General features: G+C 35.4%; 1 protein-coding gene across 3 annotated transcripts; it reads right to left on the reverse strand.

Moving 5' to 3' along the window:
* DZIP1L (DAZ interacting zinc finger protein 1 like) lies at window positions 1-26,490 on the reverse strand. Of its 3 annotated transcripts, none has more exons than XM_087964904.1 (16): window positions 26,019-26,490; window positions 18,804-19,382; window positions 16,654-16,738; window positions 15,733-15,845; window positions 13,995-14,156; window positions 12,922-13,059; window positions 12,087-12,149; window positions 11,265-11,405; window positions 10,178-10,208; window positions 9,150-9,200; window positions 8,535-8,668; window positions 6,882-7,068; window positions 4,701-4,923; window positions 2,995-3,212; window positions 2,386-2,525; window positions 1-929 (listed from the first exon to the last, which is right to left on the reverse strand). In XM_087964904.1, exons 2-16 carry the CDS (start codon window positions 19,323-19,325, stop codon window positions 759-761), a joined length of 2,379 nt encoding a protein of 792 aa, XP_087821030.1. In that variant the 5' UTR covers window positions 19,326-19,382; window positions 26,019-26,490; the 3' UTR covers window positions 1-758. The 3 variants fall into 3 exon arrangements, with proteins under 3 accessions (XP_087821030.1, XP_087821032.1, XP_087821029.1); XM_087964906.1 differs by lacking the exon at window positions 26,019-26,490 and adding an exon at window positions 23,238-23,323 and having other exon boundaries at window positions 3,082-3,212; XM_087964903.1 differs by lacking the exon at window positions 26,019-26,490 and adding an exon at window positions 23,238-23,323.
* Window positions 26,491-26,722: the final 232 nt, after the last annotated feature.

Below are 26,722 nucleotides of genomic sequence, written 5' to 3' on the forward strand. Positions count from 1 at the left end.
TTTGAAGCCTCTCCATTTGATTTATTTTTATGGCTATTCACAAACTTATCAAAAATAGAAAAAAGTTGCATCGCAGTACTAGAAAGAAAAAAATTGCCTAATTGCATAAACTCAGATTTTTTTCAGAAACATTTTTTTTCCAAAGTAGATTTTGTATCACAGCACAATGTAGCAAAAGCCTTTTTTCCCATTAAGTGGACCACAAGAATTATACCTCTTTCCCTCTTATTGTCACTTAAATTCACTTAGAACATCAGTGAAAGGTGTACTGTAAACTTCATTACAACCCCCAAATGAGGCTATGATGCCATGACTGCTGTCTGATTCAGCCTTCATCTACTGCTGCATTTATATACTGCACTAAGATATGCTTTTTAAAAACAATAATATAATGCTAAATCATATCCCATGGTACATGAAGGCTGGGTTCACATACACTAAGTCAGACCCAAATATACAACATTATAGCTGTGCATGATGTAAGAATCAGGCTTGTGTCTTCTGGACAAAATTTAATTTATAATGTCATGTCAAGACTGACTTTCAGCAAAAGAACAAATCAGTCTAGAACCACTGGAAGAACTCATGTTAATTAAATATTTGTTTTGAAACTATGTACAGAACCTAGAACCTTGAATGTGATACTTTTGGTATTTGGTGTTTTTGTTCTTTCTTTGTGATTATCAAATCCCATGATTTCTCTGTCATGGAATGTTCTTCTATCTCAACTGGGTTCTGTACTTATCTAACCATGGGAATCACCAGGCCTTTGTGCTACTGGAAGTCCAGATACTGGTGCCTCGTAATCCAGTAGAGCTCTCACTAACTTTTGCCCCTTGTGGCTTCTTTATCTTAGTTTCAGGTTCCAGGTGCTGGCTGATTTCCTCCAAAGAAGAAATCTCCAAATCACTGTCCTCCTCATAGGCAAACTACATCAGGAAGAAAAGAGAAGACAGAGAACAAGGAATGAAAACTTGCAAAGGTTGGATGCACCAAGAAATGCATGAATGATTTGATACTTGTGAATAAAAATATTTCATTTGCAATTACCCTTCAGATTTTATGTTTCACTGAATTTTATAAAACACAGATTTAGAAATATATGCATTTAAACAGAACATTTTCACTAAGATGAACATTTGTAAAAACTTGTTAAAATATATTTTAATATTTATTTCTAAAAATATGTTATTTCTGAGGAATTTTTATGCTGTTAGACATTGCACATGAATGTCTAAATAAGAATGACTTATCAATGAATTCATACAACATTCACCAATTTAGGCAGGCATTCACCAATTTAGACAGGAGTGAACAACCTTTAGCTCCAAGTCCCTTTTTTGTAGCCCCTTGAAGCACTTCAACATTTACCAATTTTCCCATGATGTTGAGGTGGGAAATAAATGAAACTGCATTGTAAGCCTACAGGCTTGTAAAAAATGTGTCAAATATAAAAAACAAAGTCATTTACCCAGCACTTGGATGAAAACCACTGGTCAGCTTTAATGGCTGCTATGGCCCTAACATTTCATATCATTTCCTCCCCATGTTGTTCCTGGCCCTTTAGGTAAAAACTAAAAATAACTGTTGTCTCTAGCTATTAAAAGTATCTACTTTTGATTAATTGATTACATGCCAGTAAGTCATTGCTGACTCTTAACAACCATATAGATAAATCTTCTCCATGTCTACCTTGCCTTGCATATTCACAAATTATTTGTAGCAGTCCTTCTCTTTCTGATGCTCTCTATCTGTGCTGGCAATGTAAGGAGTCTTAGGTCCTAGAAATCTATAAGTTGTATTTCCAGTGTTATGGAGGGCACTAGATATTTGTTATTTAGTATATGTGTGTTTATAAATAATAATGTCATAGAAAACAAATATGGATTCTAGAAACATATTAAGTTCAGGTATACCGAAAACATTAAGCTCAATATTATACTCAAAGCTTTAATACCTGAGAGTTTATAAAGTAGGGCTACCAGATCCTGGCTACAAAAGTCTAGACAATTACTACATGGTATCAAAATATCTTCTGTATTTCTTTCCTGACATGTGTTGGCCATCTGATTTTTTGCTGCTGAGATGTGGTAGATCTCATAATCTTTAGGCAACTTAACTAAAATTATAGATTAACCCAATGAACAATCCTTTCATTGATAACATATTGACTACTTTTGAAGTATTCACTATCTTGATCTTTTTACTTTTTGTAAATAATCTTAAACCCATTATTACTATGGCCTACAGAGTACAATATAACTTTCTTAGAAATGTGCAGATCATGCTACCAGTGAATCAGTTATGAACAAGATCTGTACTGTTAGGAAGAAAAATTAAGAGACTACCTACTACAGTCTTGAGTTTTGAAAACAACACCAATACCTGAAGCTTTTTTGTGGGATGATTTGTTTTAGTATCATCTTTGCTTTGGACGGCAAAGAGCTTCACGCCACCTACAGGCTTCTTTACAGGTATGTTCAGTTTCTTCTCCAGATTTTTAGCCATTGACTGCACTAGTGTTTCTAAGTGAAGCAAGGAATCAGTTAGGCTCAGAATTAGTGGTGACATGATCGTACTAGCCTTTCAGTATAGTACTAGGCCTCACAGGAGATGATTACTTTATTTGAAAAGTTATTTAGCCTAAACAACTATTAATTTGTGTCTTACTGAATTTTATAAAAACAATCATGTATGTTTTACAGCTTATATTATAGCAACACACCCTGGCAAATCCCCTTAGTAGTATTTAATTCACTTAGTATTCATTTACTAAACATTGGTATTAAAATAGCAACTACCAAAATTCAGTTGTCTGTCATTTAAGCCCATTAAAAATGTATAACAAGATAACTGTTGTCCCGTTCATAGTAATCATTTGATTACTGAAATAGTTGATACATATATTAGTATTTGGATGTGTTTTTTTTACTTCTTTGACACTGACATTTTCATACATTATGACAATAATAAATCCAACTAAATGATAGACACCTGAATGAGTTCCTGCTGCAACTGAAGAACTCTTTCCTGCACCAAGTTTCTCCTTAGAAAAGTCTGTGTCAGATGAATCCCACTCACTCTCTTCCACCTGTGCTGCTCTGGGGACAGGTTTGCTCTGCTTTGGTTCTGTCTTGAGGGACATGTGTTTTGGAGAGCTCATGTTTGTTTCTTCCTCTGACTCTTCAGTCTCAGAGCTGAAAGGTGAAGTACTGAAGGAAAGAAACACAATAGAAGGGAAAATGGAAAAAGAATAAATATTATGAAAATTTTATATTGTATTTTATTGTATTATTGTTTCATTATGCTGTGAACTGCCCAGAATCAATCTAGAGTCAAGAAGTGTCCAAACTGAATAAAACCAATAAATTATAATAGAGACCGTGCTTTGTGAGATTCTAAGAAAGTTTACAACTTTTCTAATAGAATCTGAAGTACTTTCAGAGTAGCCAAGCTAGGAAATACAATATCAATGACCTATTTGTGAAAACATGTCCCACCTTTCTTTCAAAGATAAACTCAAACAATTTAGAAACAAACACTAAAATACCTCACAAAAATCAATGTAGCAGACTGATTGAGCTTGTAGGGGAGAAAGTAGGTGGTCCCAATCCTACTGGGAAGAGGTGGCTTGGTAATTCTTGCTAAAACATTTATCTGCCAAGGAATGCCATGTCTGGCATCCTTCTCATAAGTATATGAAAGAAAAGGCCATAACAACCTGTGCTGTTTCTGGCAATTACATGCCAAAAATGCAACTATATGGTTACTTAGCATCGAGGTATTAGATAATTCAACTTCTTCCCTTCTTGGTAGATAGACCAATCCAACCCTGGACAACAAAAAATATTTTAAAAGAAAAGAGATATGCAGAGATAAATTATTGAATGTAAATATTTAAATGCAAAATAGTTGATGAAAAAGGATAAATTGCAAAAGCTATACTGAAAAAGGAAGCACAGTGCTTCAGGCAGATCACAAGAAGGCTACAAAATAGAAGAAAAGTATACCTTCTGGAGAGATGCTGCAGGAGATTTTTCTCTTACAGATCACAAAAACAACTAATATTGTGATACTCTACATGAAGAAAGGCTAAAGACTGGAAATACCCAGAATTCCCTAACTTGCACAGAGAAATACAGAATTTCAACTTGAGTAGGTAACACACAGAAAAAAGGAAAAAAGTTAAATCAACTTTATATTTTCTCCAAATTACTAATTTTTCATAGCAAAACTTCCTCTGCTTTATTTAATGAAACTTTCTCCAAGTTCTGTAGAGATTCTATTTTAACTAGAAGCTATTAAAGAGCTATGTTAAATTCTTCTCTTTTCCAGTCTCCATCCAGAAACTTATTTCATTTTAAAAGAAAATTTTAAACTTTTGTTATTTCTAGCAGAGAAATGCAATATTCTCAGTCTGTACACAACAGAAAGTCATACTGCATTCCTGAATGTGGAATTTATGTCTGCACTTGTCTGTCAAATGAGCTGAGTCAGTGACTATCAAAGTTTTTACAAGCTTTTTCATTGACTATTTTGCACATTTGCAATTACTACTGTAGGTAAGCTTCCTAAGTCTCATTGAAATGAATGGGTGACTATTTAAATTCAATAAATAAATAATTCACTTTAATTATAATAAAATCGTGCACAGGTTAAAACATCAAATCAGGTAAATACAATTATAATCCAGAACTCACCTGGGGAAGTGGACAGCAGATTGTTGAAGAGAAGGTGAACTGCTTCTAATTTGATTTGGAGATGGTACCTTTGGAATCTCTATTGAACTAGTCATGGAACTAACTTTGCTCCGAGGAGCTGGCTTGGGTGTCTTCAGGGCATAATATGGTACTTCCACTGGGTGTCTTCCAATCTTCAAAGGTGTAACCTGGAGTGGAGAATGCTGGTCTCTTTGGTTTTTTTCTGAAGGAAAAAAAATGAAAACATTTAATAAAAAACCCCAATCTGATTGGTATTTAATGTGGGTCTCAAAGATTCAATGTTAAAGAGTTCCACATCAAACGATTACAACTGAACTACTGAGTATTTCATAGCATTTTTAAAATGCAAGGTTTATATCTCCTTTGCTTTGTGAATAACCTTTAATAGCATTAATGCAAGTACAAAAGCAGGATTTGCAGTTCTAACATGACAAAAGTTTTATGTTTGCCCCAGAAACCAAATGAAGCAAGAAGCCTAAGTAAAAATCCTCTTAGTGATTTGGCTTCAATTATCCAGCTGACTCAAACATTGCACATAAATTGTTTTGATCTATTTGCCTCTTACGTGTTCATACCTGAGTCACTGATGGATCCTGAATACAGCAAGTAATCTCACAATACGTATCTCCCCACTAGCAAAAATTAATTATCTATTCTTGCCTTTTCATACACTTGATCCACAGATTTAATATTAAAGCCAGAATCTCAGGTTCTGCAACTGCAGACACATGTACATATACGCAAACCTTTTGCACTTTAATGGCTCACTCTGTTGTAGAAAAGTGTCCTGGATTAACTGAATTTAAATGCTTATCTCCCAATCTTCATGAAAGATTTGAACCCTCTTTGAAGCATGATTTTTATAATGGACAGAAGAATATTTAGTAAAAAAAATGCATTTACTACCATGATTACCAAGTATGCTTTTTCCTGGATATTAAGAAGTGTGGGAAACAGCATGGACCAAGCAACTATCATAACAAGAACTTGAAAAAGTCTTTAGTTAAGGATTCACTCTCATCTAGTTCTTTATAATAATTTGTACTTTTGTACAATTAGTATTTTATAGTATTTTGTTTCTATTAGATACATGTTTTATATAGTTTTATCATTTTAAACATTTAAGCTGCTCAGACTTATCCTTTGGTAAGACAGGTGGCAAACAAATTTAATAAAATAAAAAACTAGGTTATTTCTTATTAATTACTTTTATTGATACAAATAACCTTTTGTACAGAAAATACTGAATATGCTTAAAATTTAGGATATCTCAAGATTGTATTATTGCTCTATGTCATTTTTTATTTTGTTTTGTTCTTAATTATTAGGACTGAATAATAGGAGAAAAGGAGAAAAACATTTTGGAGTGCAATGTAATCTTACATAGCACCAATCTACAACTTCTGTTAGAAATTGAATATTTGCCTTCTTATTTCTGCTTTTGTAAATTTTATTCACACGATTTGGTTTATACTTATGGGTTTTATATCTCAGCAAGTGACAACATATGGCATCTGGCTTATGGAAACTAAGAAGGGTCAGGTTAGTTAGTACTTGGATAAGAGAATTTGAGGGAATGGCCAGCCTAAAAGCTAGATTCAAAAATCAAAAACATAATGGAAGAAGGCCATGAGAATCCACTTCCACATTCCTGTCAAGAAAATCACACAAAATACATCTATGAAGTTTCTGGAGTTTATGTTGGTGATTCTACCAAACCATTTAATACCTTTAATATCTGATACCGTATACATGTATGTGCTACGTATACTACACATACATGTAGTAGCATGTATGTGCTATGCTACTAAACTTTGCTGCTTTCATAATCTGAATGATTAAAGCTTATGAACTTATGGAATCATATAATCCATCTGCTGTAAAAGTAACCATGATTTTTTTTTTGAGGAGGGTCCTTTCATGTACATATATAAACTCCAAATTTATAAATTAGGTTTTAGATTAATTTAATCTTATCTTGAAAAAATTATAAAAACAAATATCTATAACATTAGAGTCAGGGAGCACAGCATCATTTAAGCATTAAATTTGTTAGTCTTTTAAGATATTTTAAGATTTGCTGTTTTTACACAAAATGATAAAATATTAATCGAATAAAATACATGTTATGTTTCTAAATAATATAACTGAGCATCTTACCAATGATTGAAGAAAACGTCAAGGACATATTCTCTTCATCCTTCTGAATGGCTTTCTTCTGAACTTCTTTTTCAAGTTTATCTCTCAAGGTTAGCAGAGCTGGAAATGTTTTAGCCTTCTGCTGCTGCTCTTTTTTGATCAAAGCTCTCAAATGTTTATAGGTTTGAGCTGGGATACCTTTTGTACCCTATAAAACAGAACAAATGTTTCTAATCAGTATATGCATGTGTGTGAGCCCTGCTCTCATCATTCATGCAGTGAATAAGTTCCTGACAACCTCTTATACAGGGGATTCCTTGTATTAGGCTGAATGTAAATAATGGAAGCCTCTATTCAGGTGGAAAACTTGGTTTCAACTCCTTTGAAGAGTTGCTGCTGAATTAAAAAGGATGGAAACAAGGAAGATTAAACTGCTGTACAACTGTGTTCCAATCTTAAATCCATCACAAAAGGAGCATAATTATCATCTGATCTCCCAGGTAGATGAGCTGTGTCTGGGAGAAAATAGCTGGGAATGAAACAGAAAGAGGGACTCTCATGGAGAGTGGGAAGAAAATTGAAATAGACTAAGGGGCTCATAGAAAAGGACTTGTGGATGGACACATGGGGAGGAAAAGAAGATGGTCAGCAAGTCAATGGGATACAGGCATTTTTGGCTGCCAAAAATATGCTAGTTCCAGATGGACTGAGGACCACTGAAGAAGCTCCCTGGGTAGAGGGAAAAAAACTGAAGATTGAAGATTGTGTTTTGAGGAATCAGACTCTAACCTGAACAGAATTTTGGAGAAAGAAGAGGCTTTGAAAGTCTATCATTTTACTAGCTATGAGAGGATGCCAGCTAAGTTAATGTAAAGCCATCTATTAATTCTAAAGGGAATTGCATATAACTATGCAATTTAAGACCACTGATTTCAAACAAAGCATTACTTTGCAATAGGAAAATAATAATTACTGACAGCAGACCATTAAAGTCATAAAGTGTTTTATTATTTTTACTGCTATCTAATTTTTATATAGCAATTAAGTCAAAGGAAAAGAGAGGGACCTGAAGACACATTATTTGCTTTAGATGCATGTCACTGATAGATCTATCTAGCTATGAAAGTAAAAATGTGAGACAATCCAGAAGTTTGTTTTAAATTTTGCAATATCACAGTTAAAGAAAAATAATAAATTAGTTCATGATATAGTTATTGTCTATTTTGAATATAACTGTTTGATCTTAAGTATTTCCACATTCCCTGCAACAGCTACATTGCATAAGCAAGAATGCATTTTTCCAAATACATTGATCTCATAGCTTATTTCCTTGTGTTTTATTGGTTTGTTGCAAATACTGAGGCAAAGAAGTCAAGAATGAATCTTAAAAGAATGTTCTTTAATTAGCACTTCCTGATTTTTGGAGGCAAAAGAAAAAGCAGTTTCTTGGGCAAGCCATTTTCCTGAAAAAAGGTTCAGAGGAGGAGGAGAGGGAGATGCTGGGGTGTTTTCAATTTTCTGTCAAGCATGTGAATGTGTTGAACAGGTGTTCAAAGATGAGTATAATTTTACATCACATTTTTTCCTAAATCAATATATATCGCAATCCTCAAAATCACATCCAGCTGAAATTCAAAGTAAGTCTAGTAAATAAATGTTCCTTTTCTAACTTACTCGTTTCACTCCCATGGTCTCCAGTTTATATTCAAGTGTTTCTTCCAGAACTGGCCGGAATTGTTTCAACAAATTTGGATCCTTCCGCAGTGTTTCCAGAACTCTATTCTTCCTGTCCAAAGTATCATCTAGTTCTGCAGAAACCAAAGGATGGTTAAAAATCCCAATGCTGGAATGTTTAACATTTATACCCTATCTCAAAACTGCCACTTAAACATCTATTTCAGCAAACAAACAAACAAAAATAGTCTTCATCCAACTTTAATTTTATTTGCCATTGAAGGAGATAGCTTCTGTAATATTCAAGAAAATAGTCTTAGCTCCTTCATTTATTCCGGACAGCAGAGACAACCAAATAAAAATATAGTGATCTCATGTAGTGCTTGATTTAATATAGTCCTAATCAGGATTTAATATAGTCCTGATCCATGACTAGAACTCCATAACTATCAATTTCTACACTGTCTTTTCCTTACCTACAAGAATTTCTCAGCATCTCAGAAAGTATCTCTGAATAGTCAGACTCTCTCTTTCTCTCTCTCTCTCTTTCTCTCTCTGTGTAATAGTAATATTTAGCATATAAGAACAATGGGAGGTGAAATTTATAAAATATACCTTCTTCACTGGATTCTTCCAGCTTTTCTGTCTTGGGTACTTGTTGGATTTCTGGAAATTAAAAGCAATTTTTTTTTAAAAAAAGCCTATATTCATATTCCAAAACACAATCATATCTTTGACATTGTCATGGCATTAACATGACGAGTTAGCCATTATTTTAATGGGAACTAAGTGTAACTTAATTTGGCTCCAGCCCAGCTCTTTTAAAAGGAAAGAGAAAGCAATTTGAAGCAAATAGCATCAGGAAAATATTCCATTAAGAAAACTTATAGGAAAAAATGGGCCAAATGAAAAGTATTATCACTTGTACTCTCTGCAAAACCCATGAACCAGCACTTTATATTATGATAAATTATCTCATCTGCATGCATAAAGTGAAAAGAGAGAAGTGGGGGACAGAGAAATAACAACAATGTAAATGAATCTTAGGTTTTTGTACAGGTTTAAAAACATTACCATACTCTATTACAAATTGTTCAGCAAACCTAAGCATGGCAATGAATATCTGTATATTGTTTTTCTCTTGCTTTCTCTTGTTATCATGTGGAATTTCATATTTTACTAGACAACCTGCAATCCATTGGTCATTTCAGAAATATTTCCTTATCTAAACAGAGAAAAAGAATGACTATGGGTGGGCAAAAAAGCAACGAGAGCAGGAGTGGACTTCTCCACTGACGTCTTTTATGGGATGCTGACAGGAAGCATTGGAAATTATGATTATGTGATTGCAGTGTTGTAGTACCCAGAACTTTGCCAAATTCCAATCCCATGGGAGCAATGGGGACTAGATTTTGGATGCATTCTTTAAATTAGCCTATCTGAAGTTATGTTGATTCAAAAATTATTGACTTATGAGGTACCATTTCACCCAATTTAAGGTTACCAATAGGAGAGAGTTACTATGTAGATGTTCCTTCTGGATGAATAACCGTGGCTATTAAAGAATTCTATGGTTTTGTCAAAAGAGAAAGAAAATCTATTGTTACTATGGACAGTTATTCAATATAGGGATTGGTCATTACCTCTGGGTTTGCTGGAAGTCAGAAGCTTAATCTGAAAGATAACATAAGTATGTAAAATAAGTCAGCTATTATTTACAAGGTCTAATAAGTATTTAGCTGATATGACTGGTACATAACAATGTAAATCAGTTTACAAAGTAACTACTCACATTTCAAAATAAAATGTGTTTCACATGTTTCATATATCTCTCCACAATCAAGAAGGGAGTGACATAGCAAGAGGAAGTGCTTACTTGGCCAGAAAAGGAGCAGTTACAGAAAATTTTCTCTGATCTCTCCCAGGTACAAGACTCAGTTATTACTTCAATGAAGAATTAAAGGAAAGCACATTTCAGCCTCTTTCCTTCAATCCCAGGATCAAAAACCATGAAATATTATTCAGGTAGGAACACAATCAAGGGAGGATCAACATGACCCCAAATGGATATTAATATCACTTTAAAGTTCAACATTTTATTCTGCCATTGACTAATAATTTATTTTTTATCCTCATCTTCCCTTTTAGCCTATATGCCTGAGTGCAGGACCACTCATTTATTTCTAATATATCAAGTCACTTTAGGGGTGTAAAGTAAGTAAAGCAATACTACATTCTGGTGTAAGCTATGTATATTGTAGGGTGAAAGTTTCTCACAAGCAAAGTGATTAGATTATCTGGATTATAGGGCTGTGCAACAAATTGGATTCAAAGGCAAATTGTGATTTGGAGCATATGTAGTATATAGGTAGCATCTGCAGGTATTACCTTAAAACAGCAATATCTTTTTCAAGATTTAAGTGGTTACCTCCACAACTGATGCATAATCCAGAGTATTTAAGGTATTCTCAAAACCACACATCTTCCAAATCACATTTTTTCCTTCATACTTTGCCCAACTGATTAAGTGTTTGGAATAAGGGAACAGAGTTCCCATATAAAATATGAAACGGTGATGTAGTGCTGCCTCATGGGAGTCAAACTATACTTTAGTAAACAGTATAGTTTGATTCTCAGAATACAGGAGTGTTCTAGTTTGAAAACAAACACAAATTCTTCTCTAAATTGAAGAATATAAATAACTTCTCAGAATAACTGTATTCAGCTTACTGTATTCTCCTGAGATTGGATGACACCAGCTTGTTCTCTGAGTTGTGTCATAAGAGAGGCAAGTTGTTTCTTGTTATATTCAGCCATTTTAGATTGGTCAGAAGACAAGGAAGACCTGAGTTTTTCATTCTCATTCTTCAGCTGAGACAGAAAAATAACATTTGGGTATAAAGACTATTCCATTCAATTAAACATTTCATTAATAGAGACAAATGGTTAGAAATGCAATTGTGCAGGCTGCAACTAAATGGACTTAGTTGTCTATGCTCTAATATCTCTAGAATCTGATTTCACAATGAAGGCATACAATCTTGATCAATTGATTGATCCACCCACCCCCACCCACAGCAAAATGAGACCCATTTTCAAGTGTGAGCTGCATTATTCTGAATCTTATTGCTTAATCATACCATAAAACAACAAAGCATTGTACTGAAATATAATACAGATATAAACGTGGAGGGAATGGGATTATATCTGTAGATTTTGCTGTCCTTTATGAACATGCAACATATGCCCACCACCTACATTTAAAGTATCTACACATACTATATCCAACATGTAGGTGGTGGGCATATGTGGGCATGGGAGGGAGACCCTTCAGATTTGCTTTGGCTACTTATAATCCTCTTTATACCATGGTGGAGGGTGTGCCATCAGTTAATCTCCTTGTCTATAATGGATGATAAAGATATTTTATTTCCTCTCCATGGCAGTTCCTCCTGCCCCCTCTGCCTTAAATGAATAGGCATTAATTATAGAATACAATGTCCTCATTTTTCTACTAGCAGAAAAAGCTGCAAAAATAATGAGTGTACTCACCTTTTCTTTTTCTTTCTCATTCTCCTTCTGAAGTTTTCTAAGTTTCCACTCCCACTCGGTTTTCTGATAAATATTGGAAAAAGTACCCAGCCTTATTGACAGTTATCTGCCAGTTATCTATCACAAGTTATTCGAGTCTTAGCAAAAATGTCAGTCTTCATATTTTCTGATGCATCTGATTAGAGTACCAACTAAAGAATGGGGAATTGCATTCAGTTCTATAATGCCTTGTTTCACTGAGGAATCTGTAAACCCATTTTAGCACATACCAGTATTTCCTAACCTGATGCTCTCCTGGTGAGTATTCCTAGACACAGAATTCAGGAATTTAGGATATAGTTAGGAATGCTGGAAGTCATGGTCAAGTAACCTGGAGAAAGAACTAATGTAGGATGCTCCTATCATATTATTAAAAAGTGAGTTTTGCAGGATTCATCAATAGATACAACTTACTTTGTAACTATATATGTATATATGTTTGTGTGTGAATCTCTCATTTTAAATTGAAGCTTGTATAACTTTATTGATTAAAAATTATTATCTTAGAAACATCAATATAAATAAGTTCAGAACCATCTGTTCATAGTGGTTCTGATGTTCTTCAACAGTTATAGAACTAAAATTATTGAATCCAAAGAACTATAAAAAAAGATTAAATTAGTTTTAAGTGGTAAGTGGATCTATTGTTATACAATAGCTCAAAATTATTATTTCCAGAAGAATGAGTCAGTATGGTCATGGTTGAGTTGATTGGGAACTCTTGGAGATGTTGTCTCAATATGACTGAAGGACAATAGACTGGAAAAGTCTGCACTATTCTTTTAGGTTCCCCTACCTGTTGTTCAATCCTTGCCTTCATCCCTTGTAATTCTTTCTGAGTCTTTGTCCACTGTTGTTTCTCAAAAGAATCATCATCTTGCAATGTCCCAAGATGTGAGGCTACTGCACTCTTGACTTGTAATTCCTGAAGTTTCTGCAGAAGGAATATGTGATCTATGACAAAGTGCCACAGTCTGCAGCTGCCAGAAAAATAAAAAATATTTCTCTAGGTAACATGTAACATCTGACACATATACTTATATACAGCAGCCTAATTGAGGTATGGATATATGTCAGAAGGGTCAGAATTCCCAACTGCATCTTTAAATCTCTGATCAAGGTTTTATCTTGATTGGGTAAATACTGATCTAAATATTATCACAATCACTCATATGGCAACCTACTGTCTGCTATAGGAAGAATGCTGGAGAACAATTGAGCAAAATAGATTTACAAGACTTCTTATTGTTGCTTTACACTTTCTCACAGATCATAAAGCTGCTCATCCTTCCTTCCCAATAACCCATTCACATATGATAGGAAGAACAGAGGAGAGCATGCACTTGAATGCCAATTAATGATGGACAAAACAAACAATTTTTGATATCAAATGTTTATTGCCTAGAACATCTCTATCACATCAAGGAGCTACCTATTATTCTTGTAATATTGGTAATGTTTTCATAAGAATTCAGACATTTGAGGTAAGCTCCCATCAGTCAGAATAATTATTTTCTTACTCCTAGTCAGGTCTGGCCCATCAATTTTGCTATCTGCAGCAAAGGACAAGAATGCACCTTTTCATCATTTTATGTTAAATAAAAAGTGATGGGATTACTAATTGGTGGATAGCATCCAGCTTAGTTTAAGACATTCAGGAGTAGATCCTATGATGTAAACTGCTCTGTTTTCCAACATTTTTCTAGGAATTTGATGTTTATCTCTTTGATATATAAATAAGGCATATATTATCAATATATCTCATATCTTCAGTTCAATAATAAAATTGTGTCCATACTGAATTAATGATGGCAAACATGTTGAATATTTAAGAAAATAGGAAAATTGCAAGCCATATCTTTTCCTTACTCCTTCCAAGAGAGAATTTTTGTTGGAAAAGTCCTTGATTTCCGTGAGGAAAAGTTGCCTGAGCTCTTCCATTTCTGTGTGAAACTTTGCTCTCTCCTCTTCCTTCCATCTTTCAAATGTCCTCTTTTCCTCATCTTCCCTTTGGTGAAGACGGTCTGCTTCCTATAAGAAAAGAATTATTCCCAAATGGAAGATAAAGTAGTTATGGGGCTGAGCTAAGACTAGGTTCAGGGAATTGAAACATTTTTAGAAGTTTTAGCAGGCAATCAAACTAAACAAATTCTGAATGAAAAACCGAATGAGAATTCTGGCCTAGGCCTCAAGAACCTAGTTTGAGCTGAATGTTTAACCTTGCATCCATCAATGACTTAGAGCTGGGTGGGGAATTCTAGGAGTTGAAGTATACACATCTTAAAATGGCTGGGGAAACACTGATTTCACACAACACAAGGGATAAACTGAAAGACAGTAACTTGCAAGGACAGTTTGTACTATCACAAATATTTGCAGTACAATCTATGTCCCACTAAGTTTATTGGGATTTCATTTCGGTCTTGCAGAACCTAACGCTATCAAACAAAATTGTTGTACAAATAACTGTTTACCATTTTGATCTACTTGTAGATATTTGAGAGTAGGATGATGGCATTGTCATTATATCATTTAGCCAACAGATGACCCTGATAGTTACATCTCAATGATCAGTTGTTTTCTGATCTTGTTTGAGATAGGCAAAACTTATTTAGCTTATGCATTAGTATGTCCTCTAACTATGACTGGGGATTCTGAGATGGAAATCAAATACATCTATATGGCAACAGGCTGGAGAAATTTACTTTATAAAACATTACATATAGATAAGAATCCATTACCATTCTGGCCATCCCACTAGAGCAGATAATCCAGCAAAATTGTTTTCTAACACAATAGTTAAAATTTCAATTAATAAAGAAATAAAACAGTATTTTATTACTTTATAAAAATTACTTTTATTACTTCATTGGTTGCTGTTTTACATTATATGTTCTTTATTTCCACCTTAAGTACTATTCAACTTATTGTGCTTACTGCTAGATTAGGGGTTAATTTGCATGGTTAGAAAATAAGCCTCTGATTGTATTACCTATGAAGGAAAATGTAGGGTCATGCACCAATATTGTTCAGGCAAACACACAAATAAAAAGGCTAGGATGTTATAGCTAAAAAAAAGCCTCACATTTAGTCATTGTTTTCAAATAGCAACTGGAGAGGAATCAGAGACTGTGATAATGATCATTCTGAAGCAATAAACTTATCCGAGTTATTTGATTTTGTTTTTACCTGTAAAAATCAACTGGCCCAAACAATTGTAGAAGACAGGATATCCTCCTTCAAGCTGAGCTGAATTCCTGGTAAATTCGTGGATGCATCTGGGTAATTGATAGCCAGTAATACAGCAGCCTTTTGCTGCTATTTCTTCTGAATTTTCTCTAAATTATTAGCCAAGATCGGAGATGCATTTTACCAATTTAATCTACAGTCCTAATATTCCTCAGAGGGCATCTATTAAAATACTAATTAAGAATGATCCTATTTAGCTTCTGGGCCCAGAAAAGATTGGCCTGTTGCTGTATCATCACTGACATTTTTGACAGAACATGAATTATTCCCATTTTGTCTACCTATAATTAGTTTTCACCTTGACAAAAGGCATTTGACTTTTGCTTTCCTTTTTATTCATATTCTTAACAATTCATACCAGAGCCCTTTGCTGACTCTCAGCCTCCAGCTGGACCTGGGTCTCCTTCAACTTGACCTTCAGTTCTTCGATCTCACTTTCCATTTGCTGCACCTGTTTCTTCTTCAAATGCTCTTCAGGTGAATTCAAAAAGAGGCAATGTTAGTGAGGGCCTCAACCAGAAATTGAAGCTGTACAGAGAGCTGAAATAGGAATTCCACTAGATTTTTATGCTAAATTATTTCTCAAGAATGAAGATGTATTTTGTAACAAAAGTTGCAAAGTTTTAGCCAGTTTGCTTGGTGGTTGGGACACCAGGCTGGATATATTTGCCACCGTGGGTTATTTATAAAAATTATAAAGGCAGAATATAAATTGACAATAAGACAGACAGGATATTAATAATTCACCATTTTCACTTTTTCAAAAATGAATTGGCATTTTCTATTTCAAGACAAAAGAGGTTATATAACCACTGAAATTAAAAAAAAGTAAAAAAATATTCATGGCATTTATTAAATGTAAATGTAACTCCAAAATTTGACAAGATGCTGCAAACAATTAACAGTCTAAATTTCCAAACTTTTATTTAGATTTTAAATTACAAATAAAAATTGTGATGAGGATATAGTGATTCAGAAAGTTTACCAATATTTCCAACTCCAGGTCCATTTCACTTTTATGTAAAGATAGATACACAGTGGTTTGGGCATGATGGCAATATAAGATTCATTGCAAATGCTTTGTTACATTAAAATCTACATTAATTTAGTTTCACACAATGTATCTCCCCTCTTTACTCTGAAATTGTATATAAACAAGCCTCTGAATGCCGGAATTAATCAGTTAATAAGTGATCTTCTCCTCCCCCCCCACCTCCTCAAATCTAATCCTTTGGAATTCTCTCCAGAGAAGAAATATTCAAGCAAACTTAGTGCTTACCAAGTGCAGTGGCTTCAGCGTGCCGACGCTCCATGTGGCCTTGTAGAAAGGAATAATTCATGAAGGTCTTGTCACAGAGCTGGCACTAAGAAATAGGACAAAAAGTCATCTAAGGACAGATTAAGCATGTAATCTGATGGCGGAAGAATTTCTCCAAGTAGTTCTCATTCTCTGCTCATTTATTTTCCTTTCCTAGTGCTATAAGACACATATGGGACAAGAGTACAGGTAATCCTTGACTTACAACCATTCATTTAGTGACCATTCAAGTTACAACAGCATTGAAAAAAGTGACTTATGACCATTTTTCACCCTTACAACTGTTGTAATGGTCACATGATCAAAATTTGGATGCTTGGCAAATGCTTCATATTTATGTTATCATCTTTTGTGACTTTTTGACAAGCAAAGCCAACGTTCACTTAACAACTGGTACTAATTTAACAACTGCAATGATTCACTTAACAACTGTAGCAAGAAAGGTTGTAAAACGGGACAAAACTCACTTAACAAATGTCTTCTTTAGCAACATAAGTTTTGGGGTCAATTGTGGTCATAGGTTGAAAACTACCTCCAACCTTAACCTAGGGTCATATTTTTTGTAAACTTAAAATAGTTCTAATCTTGAGTTAATAGGGTAATTTAAAGCCTTTTATCCAAATTGATATTCCCAATCTTTGAAACAGTGGAAGAAAAACAAAGATTTTTTTTTAAATATTTCTTGGAATGTTGCATTTGCATTTGTGCTAGATGTCATTGTTATTTAGGACAGTTCCTATTTTTCAGATGTCAGTCTCTAATAAACCATTATTAAAGATTTCAATCAATGTTATTATGGAATTTTAAATGTATTACCTCCAGCAATAATTGCTGAAATTGTAATATTGTCTTATGTATTCAAAGTCTGCATGCTTCCAGCACTGCATAATTATGGTCAGAAACATGTGCAACACAATCTTTACTGTGAAAACAGGGTGCTAAATAGGTCTAAATGTGACTTTATTTACGTGCAAATAGGTATAATGGGATATGCTGAAAAAATAAAATTGAAATGAGAGCAGAAAACTAAGAACTAATCCACATGAATGATAAATTAGAAAGAGCTCTGTGGGTATTAGGGAAACTAACTATGAGGAATTCCAGCATCAACTGGGAAGAAGACAATGGCAAACCTTTTCCATATGGTTTCGAAGAAAAATGTATACACATAATTGCAACATTTAGATGAATTGGGTACTTTGTAAGGCTGTTCTGTTCTGTGACATTTAGAAGGCAACCGGGAGTTTCCTTGTTTCTAGGGCAAAGTTGTTTCAAAAGAGGAAATTCCACAGACAATGTTTGCTTCATGATTCCTTCATGACATGATTGAACCACACACCAGTAAGGACTTTCAGCAGATACTCTATTGGCTTTGATCGGACAGGCAGAATCTATCTGGGAAAGGCAGTCTCAATCCCAAGTCTCAAGAGGCCAAAAGCTTTTTAATTTCAGTTGGAAACACACTAAGGGAGTTCCTACAAGAGTTGTAAAAGGACTCTCCCTAAGAATATTTGACATTGCATTTTCTACTAAGTTGAAGTTACTAGGAAACCTGCAAGAGAAATTTCATGTAAAGTGAACTACAGTAATCCAGGCACAAGTTGATAAGTGCATAAGTGATCTTCAGTGCTTCCTGTTTTAGATAATGTTACTGGTACCCACTCATTCAGAGAAGCCATAAGTTCATAAATATCCCTAAGTTGTTACTTTGCCCTCTGTGGGATAGCACTATTCCACTCAGAAGCAAAGTTGGTACTTCTCCAGAAATAAGAGGCTTTTCTATGAACAGCCATTCTCTTTTGTTTGGATAAGCCTGAATATCTTCAACATATTGATGACACTTGACTCTAAACTGGCAAAAGACTTCTCTCAGTGGCTTCATGTAGAGGTTAAATAGGATAGAGGAAAGAACCAACCTGTGGTTCGCCATAAAGAACTGCATTTTCAATCATATATGCATTTTTCTATGGCTTTTTTTCCCTCCACTGGAAAAATTGAGAACTTAAAAAAAATTGCCAAATTTCAGTGTGTCTCTGAAAAATTGGGCACGTTTTGTGTTAAAATACAGACTAGATAAATTTCTCATGCATTTTGCTGTACCTCAACCTCACCTTGTGGTAGTTGTTGGCCCCAGCTTGCAAGAGCAGCTGTTGAGTGGCAATCATTTTTTTCCGTCTCCTGCTCTCTTCCTTCACCCCCTTTAATTCTTCTGCTTGCTTATCCAAATCATACTTGATACGCTTGCAGTCTTCAAGAACTGCCTGGTGCTGCTCCTCCTGGAGTGCCAGGTTCATACTTAAGTACTCCTGAGAGTGCAACAAATATTCGATGGTCAGCTGGGCCATCTTCAGAACCTTAAGGAGAACAGGGTCTACTGGCTGCTGACAATAGGGGCATTTCTCCGCATCAAGATTACAAAAGGTGATGCTGTTGATATTTTCCTGAAGAGTGCAAAGATCCAGCTCACGAGCTACACGTTCCACATCAATAGCACTGAATCGCCTCCAGTCAACTGTTTCTCGCCGCAACTGGAATTTAAAGGCTGGAATTATGGAGGGGCTGGGTAGCATGTTGCCCGAAAAGTCACTGGTGCGCTGGAAGTTCACAGGAAATGTAGAACCTGGCATATTCATCCAATAATGTTGAGATGTAGGCAGCGGAAATGGGTAATAAATATTAGATAGAAAAGGCTAGGAAAAAACAAAAAAATATAGATGAATCAGAATGGAAAGAAAGTAACAGTAACATATTTACTTGAAGATATACAAGTGGTTCTTGTTTAATGACCACTCGTTCAGTAATTGTTTGAATTGTGTGTTGAACGAGAGGTAGATATGACTGGTCCTCGAAGTTCTGACCAGTGCAGTGCTCCCACAGTTACAGGATTATGATCTGGGACTTGTGAACTGGCCCAGTTTTCCTCTCAGCATGTGACAATCACATGAACATGAGTTATGCCTTTCTTACCAGCCTCCCACAAGCAAAGCCAGAGAAGTTGGCAGAAAGTTCAAAGTGATGGTCATTTGAAGTCTACACTTAATGCCAATAACTGGGTAGTGCCAGAACTGCCATTGATAATAGGCACAGTCATGTGACTGCCAGAACTGCCTTGCTGTGAAGCAGTCAAGCTTTGTGACTGCAACATTCAGCAATGGAAATTGTGATCCCGATTACCGCTAAGGTAATCTACCTGTACTTGACATGTCTATACTGAACTGGACTTTACAAAATTGGCTTATTTTTTTTTTACTTTTATTCCATACCAATATTCAAACAATGAGTATTTTAGCATTTACATGTTAACTTGTGATAATACAATTTATTTACTCAAAAGTCAACTGTAACTCAATTAATACGAGTAAGATAAGGATGTGAGTTAATACACTTAATTCATTTTCTAATTAATTTACTAACCATTCAAATTTAATGCCAGTTATCAATAGAAACGTTTCAGATTTCAGACTGAAAACATACAATATCTACAGTATATGCTGAAAGGCATACAGATATTCAGAATTTATACATAGCTCTCTCAGACATTCAGAGGGCTACAAAAGTGCACATTCTGTGACTACAGATAGAAAATAAAAGCGCTACTAGGTGCTTCCGGTTTGAGCTTCTTCAGCGACAGACCGAAACCTCGTCTCTGCGAGGCGTCGATCTGTGCTCGCCGCTGGAGCGCCCGAGCCGGCTGGTTTCGGGGCTAAGCCACCCCGTAGAGGTGGTGAAGTGGGGGGACACTGCCTGCAGGGTCCTCCCCAGCTGGCCATTACTCCCTTTCCTGAAGGCAGTTGCAGCGGTGGTCAGAAATGGCCACCACAAAGAAGAACTCAACCGGAAAAGAATATGCAGGAGGAAGATAAGAGGAGAAAGTTTTGGTTGATCGGGTCAAACAGCAAAAGCAACAAATAAGGTACCCTGGAATTGAAACTATTAAAAAACAATAACATTGTTCCCTAAGAAGATTTTTAAACTGCGAAGGAGAGAGAAAAGGGAAAAGATTTGGTTTTCTTTTCTCCTTTTCCTATACTGACAGCTAAGAGACTTAAGCAAGAAATTGGAAAAAAATCCACTTTGACATTAATAGGCATTTAATGCTGAAAATAAAAAGTCAAAGGGATAATAAAGATTTCTGGATAATCAAAAGCTTTTGAAAACAGGAAAGGAGAGAAAAAGAATAAAAGGGCAGGATCTGGAAGGGAGGAGACTGCCTGGAATTAAAAAGAACTTACAGCAAAATCTCAACAAGACTTCCAAAAGATACATTCTAACTGAAATATCGCAACAAAAACCCCAGGAAGAGAAAGTGGAAAAAGAAATAAGAAGATATAACTCAGGACTATTTGGATTACTTGATGATTTCTGGAGTTTTGGTTATTGTATTTGAATGACTAAAATCAATTGGGTGGTTGTTTAAAACTGTTTAAAATGGCTCCACTTTTAGAAGAACTGAAAATAGAACTTTAAAAATACAAAGAAGATGCACAAGAAAGGAGAGGATCTTTTGGCTTCATATTTCAGTTTTTAGAAATGGAGATTTGGAATTATGAGAAACAACAAGAAATGCCTGCAGAACAAAAAGAGTGTGACAAAGAAGAAGCCATCTTTAATGAACAAGTAATTTTAGGTGGGGGAAAAAAAGGAAAGGGGGAAAGGTGAATGGAAAGTTTAAGATTGGGAAAAACAACTCCCCCCAAAATAGAGTGAAAAATAAGTATAAAATCAGAAAGCAACAGAAGAGGGAAATGAAGAAGAGAGAATTAGAAGTAGAGAGACAAGGGGTAAAAAGGGGAGGGAGAAGATGAGAGGGAAGAAAGAAAGGTAAAGAAGTTATAAAGGACAGAAACAAAATATAGAGAAACAGGGCCTATTTAGAGATAATGGGTGAAAAATTAATGGAAAAAGGGATTCTGCAAAGGTACATAAGATAGTATTGTTATATTAGAAACAGAAATAATTTTAGAAAATATGAAACAATGTATAATTAAAATGTTTGATAAAATAGCTATCGTAATTCAGTGGAATGCTTGTCAATAAATAAATGTAACAAAATGAATATTTAATGATTTACAAAACATATGTGAAGAGAAATAAGGGAAAAATTAATTATGGAGATTATATGTGTCTTTTAGGAAGTATGATATTTAATTGAAAAGAAGTGTTAAAGATGCTAAGATTTTAATGATTATTCATGATAGAACTGAATTGGAATGGAATGAGGGTTTATAATTACATATATTTATAATCTTTTTTAAAAAAAAGAATATAGTGTGTATTATAAGAATGTACCAAGCAGAATTTGATTGAAAGTTATGTATTATGTATTATATTAAAGGTCATAACCTTAAGGTATATATTGAAGTTTAAATAAGAGTTGAATGGATGTAATAAAAAGATATAAAGGTGTCATACTCCAATTAGTAACTACAGGAGAAAATTTGTTTAATGAGAAAAGATAATATGAAATTGAAACAGAACAGACAAAAGTGTAAATATAATGATTCGAATTGAGATGAGATAATTAAAATAAAATTGAGAAAATTAAAAGAGGGGAAAAACTATATAGAAAATGTAGAATAGTATAAGATATGGAATACACATAGAACACAAAAAGGAGCATGAAATTGAGTTTTGTGTCTGTATAAAGAAGTTCAACCCAGGACCATGCTATTTTCAAAAAAGATGTTTTACTTGTATTTTGTATGTGCGAAAACCCAAATAAAACTTTATTAAAAAAGAAAAAGAAAAGAAAAGCGCTACTGAACTCTCTATAGTGAAAAATCAATCTAAGTACAGATATGTGTTTGCAGACCCATAAGCTTGAGGATGAAAATTTCAGTAATATCCAAAAAGCAGCTGTATTGACCATATAGGTATGTAAATACTTCAGAACTGAGAATGGGATTTAGAAGGGAATATTTCAAGGATACTGCCCTAGTAGGAAACAGTACTACTTAATATTATAAGGAAAGTTTACATTACAAAGAGCATGTTACCTTAATATATGTGAGAGTAATTGTTAGAACATAAACATAATTTAACCCTAGTAATATATTGATTTCTCTGTTTACCATTGAAAAAAATATGGAGGCTTTTTATTATTTTACAGATATTACCATATCAAAAATTATTTCAAGTTTACAGTATATGGTATTCTGTATACATTTAGCCAAGGATCAAGCTAGATGTGTTGAGGTCTGCTTAGGAAAACCTACATAATTTCAAGTAATGGTTATCATTCAGTAAAGTTTGAGGTATTATTAGCATATTATTAAAAATGCCCCATAAAATCTAAAAATAATTTAAATAAGGGCATGTAAAATTGTTGTAAACATTACACTATCTTTCACAGCACAAATAAATAAATAAAAGCATTTCCCTTGGTAAATTCAATGGAAGTAGTGTCCACATAAGTCTACACAGGACTGAAATCATAGCATACAATTCCTCTAAACAGAAAAATGAATTTTGATATACTGTACTCACTACACTTTCTCTAGCATTCAGGCAAAAGATGGAGAAATGGTTTGCGAAAAGATACATACCATGATTTCAACACAGAAAAGCTGTTAAAATCAACTTGGTTCTGTTACTTATCTGCAATGGGACAGTTGTGTTGAGCAACAGTGAGTTACCAGGTGTGTCTTGTGTAATGGTAACAGGATTCCAGCATTCTGCCAATAGCAGTGCAAATATACTCTGGTCCAATGGAATGTTCTCTCAATGATAAAATAACAATTCTTTATATTGTAAGATAAAATAACTTTTATTGTCATTTTTTACTGTGAGCACACTGACACCCATTAAAACTGAAATTCTGTTGCCACATATACATGTGCTATATACATACAAACAAACACACACATACACACTAATCACTGTCCATTTTGAATACATAGTGGAAAGAAGAAGCTTGAGAGTTCACAAGGTTGATGTTATATGGGGGGAAAAAAAACTGTGACCGAATCTGAATGTTCTGCTTCGAATTGGATACCTCAAAGCTTCTTTCCAGAAAAGTAATAAGGAAAACAAGTCGTGAAAAAAACAACCAAGGACTGTTTCTGAAGTGTTTTGGGGGAAAAAATTAAATTCAAATACTGTTCAAAAGTAGAAGCACAAAGGAAAAGATGCTAAATGATTTAACAATGGAAAAATGTTCAGCAGAAGGCTTGAAAACTAGCACATTTCCCCCATTACCTTTAATATTGGAGAAATAGCACAAATAAACATTTAGATGTATTTTTACATCTTTAATCTGGGCAACTAAAAATCAAACCTTCTGTACCTAAACAAATTACTTCTTCCTAGCTAGATGTCTGTGAATTAAAAATTTTTATAGACTGAGCATGGATGCTAATTTTAACTGAAATAAAAATAATAACAGAAAGCACAGTATATTAACAAAAAACAAAATGATGGGTAAAATGAGCATCTTGTATTGAAGGATATCCTGATAGTGTGACATGTTCTGAGTTCCTTTATCTTGCACACCCTCACTAATGAGAACTCAGCTATGTCAATCTGAAGTGAATATACTGTAAATTTAGCTGGTGATTCATGTCATACAGATCACCTAACAATCACCTGAAATCCCATCTTTGGGACAGGAGAAAGTTATTTTTGGGGTTGGAAGCAAACTATATGTATTTTTGGCAAAACCATGTATGACCATTACAAAGCCTACATATGTGAATTATGTTTTATAAATAGTGATTCTAAAGCAAGAAGCTTGGTTTTGGGTCATGCCCACTTTGTACGATTAACCTATATAATCTGGTTTCAATGTATGAGATATGGAATTCATACAAGAGCTGCAGACCTATCTTGCCCTGAAGCAGCTCACACAACGAATTTATTTATGTATTTATTTGCTGCCTATCTACAGTAGTAGCAAATGACTCTGGGTGGCTAAAATAATATGGAATCCTCATCTGTTGATTGATGGATAAGACATGTTCAACACAGCTGTTACTTCTCCTTTCATTTAAAAGCGACTATTCCAGTGTTTCTCAATCTTAGCAACTTTAAAATGACAAAAGGTATAGATGAGGAATTCTGGGAGTTAAAGTCCACAAGTCTTAAAGTTGCCAAGGTTGGAGACAGCTGCCTCAGCTCAGGGATGAGATATGGCAGCTGTTATTTTGACCTCACTCAGGTCAACCTGAATGTACAGGTAGTCCTCGTTCAGTTCATTTAGTGAACATTCAAGGTTATAACATCACTGAAAAAAGTGACTTATGATCATTTTTCATAGTTACAAGCATTGTAGCATTCCCATGATCACGTGATCAAAATCCAGCCACTTGGCAACTGGTTCATATTTATGATTGTTGTCGGATCCTAGGGTCATTTAATCCCTTTTTGCAACCTTTTGACAAGCAAAGTCAATGGGGAAGCCAGAGTCACTAAACAACTGGGTTTCTAGCTTATCAACTGCAGTAATTCACTTAACAACCATGGGAAGAAAGGTCATAAAATGGGGCAAAACTCAGAAAACAAATGTCTCACTAACATTTGTTAACAGCAGAAATTTGGGGCTCAATTGCAGTCATAAGAGGACTAACCTGTGCTAGTATACAACCCACGAGGATTCAGTATTTAAGTTACAAGAGGCTTGGGATCTGTGCATCTCCATCTCTGGATGGAGGCCACAATCTGTCCAACTCTACGGAATCTCTTGTCTTCACAACCAGCCGATGATCAGCCTTTCCTTTCCAAAATGGAAACGCGAGCCCCTTTTTAAAGAGACTTTAAGAGATGCTAAAGCCTCCACAAAAAGGGCCACAGACAGGCAACGGGCCTCGATTCACGACGGTCCAAGCTAAGTAACTTCTTGAGGCCAGCAGCCTCCCACACGCGGCTTCCGACTGAGCAAGAAGCGCCACTCGAGAATCCAGAAAGCCACTTTGTTACCAAACCGTACCCGACACACTTCCTCTGTTTCCTTTCAACCCCCCATCCTCCTCCTCCCACCCCCGTCCCCCGGTTATAAGGCAAGCATTCTCCAGGGACCTCGCATTCTCCGGGCCTAAGGAAACGGTTGCAAAGGAAAGGGTTTTCGAAGAAAAGTTGGGCTGGTGAAAAGGGATCGCCGAGGGAGATCACTTCATCCCCTGTTCCCGTAGCCAGTATTATTATTCCGATATGCCAGAGGTTCAGCAATGAACAAGCTGGTAATGATTAACCGAGCAAACGATGCACATATGTATGAGAAGAAGGAACTGGCTTGAGCAAGGCGTAGTCCCACCTCCTCTTCTCCCTCCCCTCCTCCAGCTTTTTTGGCAGTAAAGCACGGGAACTACATTTCCAACAAAGCAAATCCTTACCTGCCCGCAGGAAGCATATTTTGTGAAGCAGGGCGGTATATATGTGTTATGTGACTGTGTGCCTGCACTCGCGCTTAAAAAGGCCCGGTACAAACAGCGCGGGGCTGGAGACAAAAGTCGGCGCTGAAATCCTCCGTCTCTCCCCTCCCACCCAGGAAATTCAACACCATCCAGGCAAAGATCCCAGCGCCGGTTCCCCACAGCAACGAATCACTTTCTCGGCCCGAAATTTGCAACGTCAGAGGTGAAGCCTGAAAGCAATTCCGAGGCTCTCGCTTCGCCCCCGGAGCTTCTCCCAGGAGGACTGGAAACAGCTGGTAAAGCGTCCCCCAAGCCAAGCTGTTGCTGTAGTAATTTATGAAAACACGGCATCTAATTGCTTTCTCTTGCTTGTTTAAGCCTCATTCCGGCTGTAATCTATCCACAGTGTACAACGAGGGAGGATCGTACAATCACAGTCGGTTAAAATATCGATCCTCAGAGGTCGATTAAGGCTTCGCTTGTTGAATAACAAAGCCGTTTCTGGTTTGGTGTCTCATCACTACCAGCAGAGAGGACGCAAGTCCAAAGGTTGGGGATGCGTTCTGTTGAGAGCTTTAATTGTAGCCGTGTGTGCAACGTTGAACCAACAAAATGCCCCTGAATGGGGAGAAAGAGATCCTTTAATTTGCTGCTGGGCCCTCCAAGGAAAGCCCAAGTAGCAG

The sequence above is a fragment of the Notechis scutatus genome, chromosome 4 (assembly GCF_049901735.1).
Source record: "Notechis scutatus isolate UNSWTSFEM ecotype Mainland chromosome 4, rNotScu1.2, whole genome shotgun sequence".
In the NCBI taxonomy this organism is placed as follows: Eukaryota; Metazoa; Chordata; class Lepidosauria; order Squamata; family Elapidae; genus Notechis; species Notechis scutatus.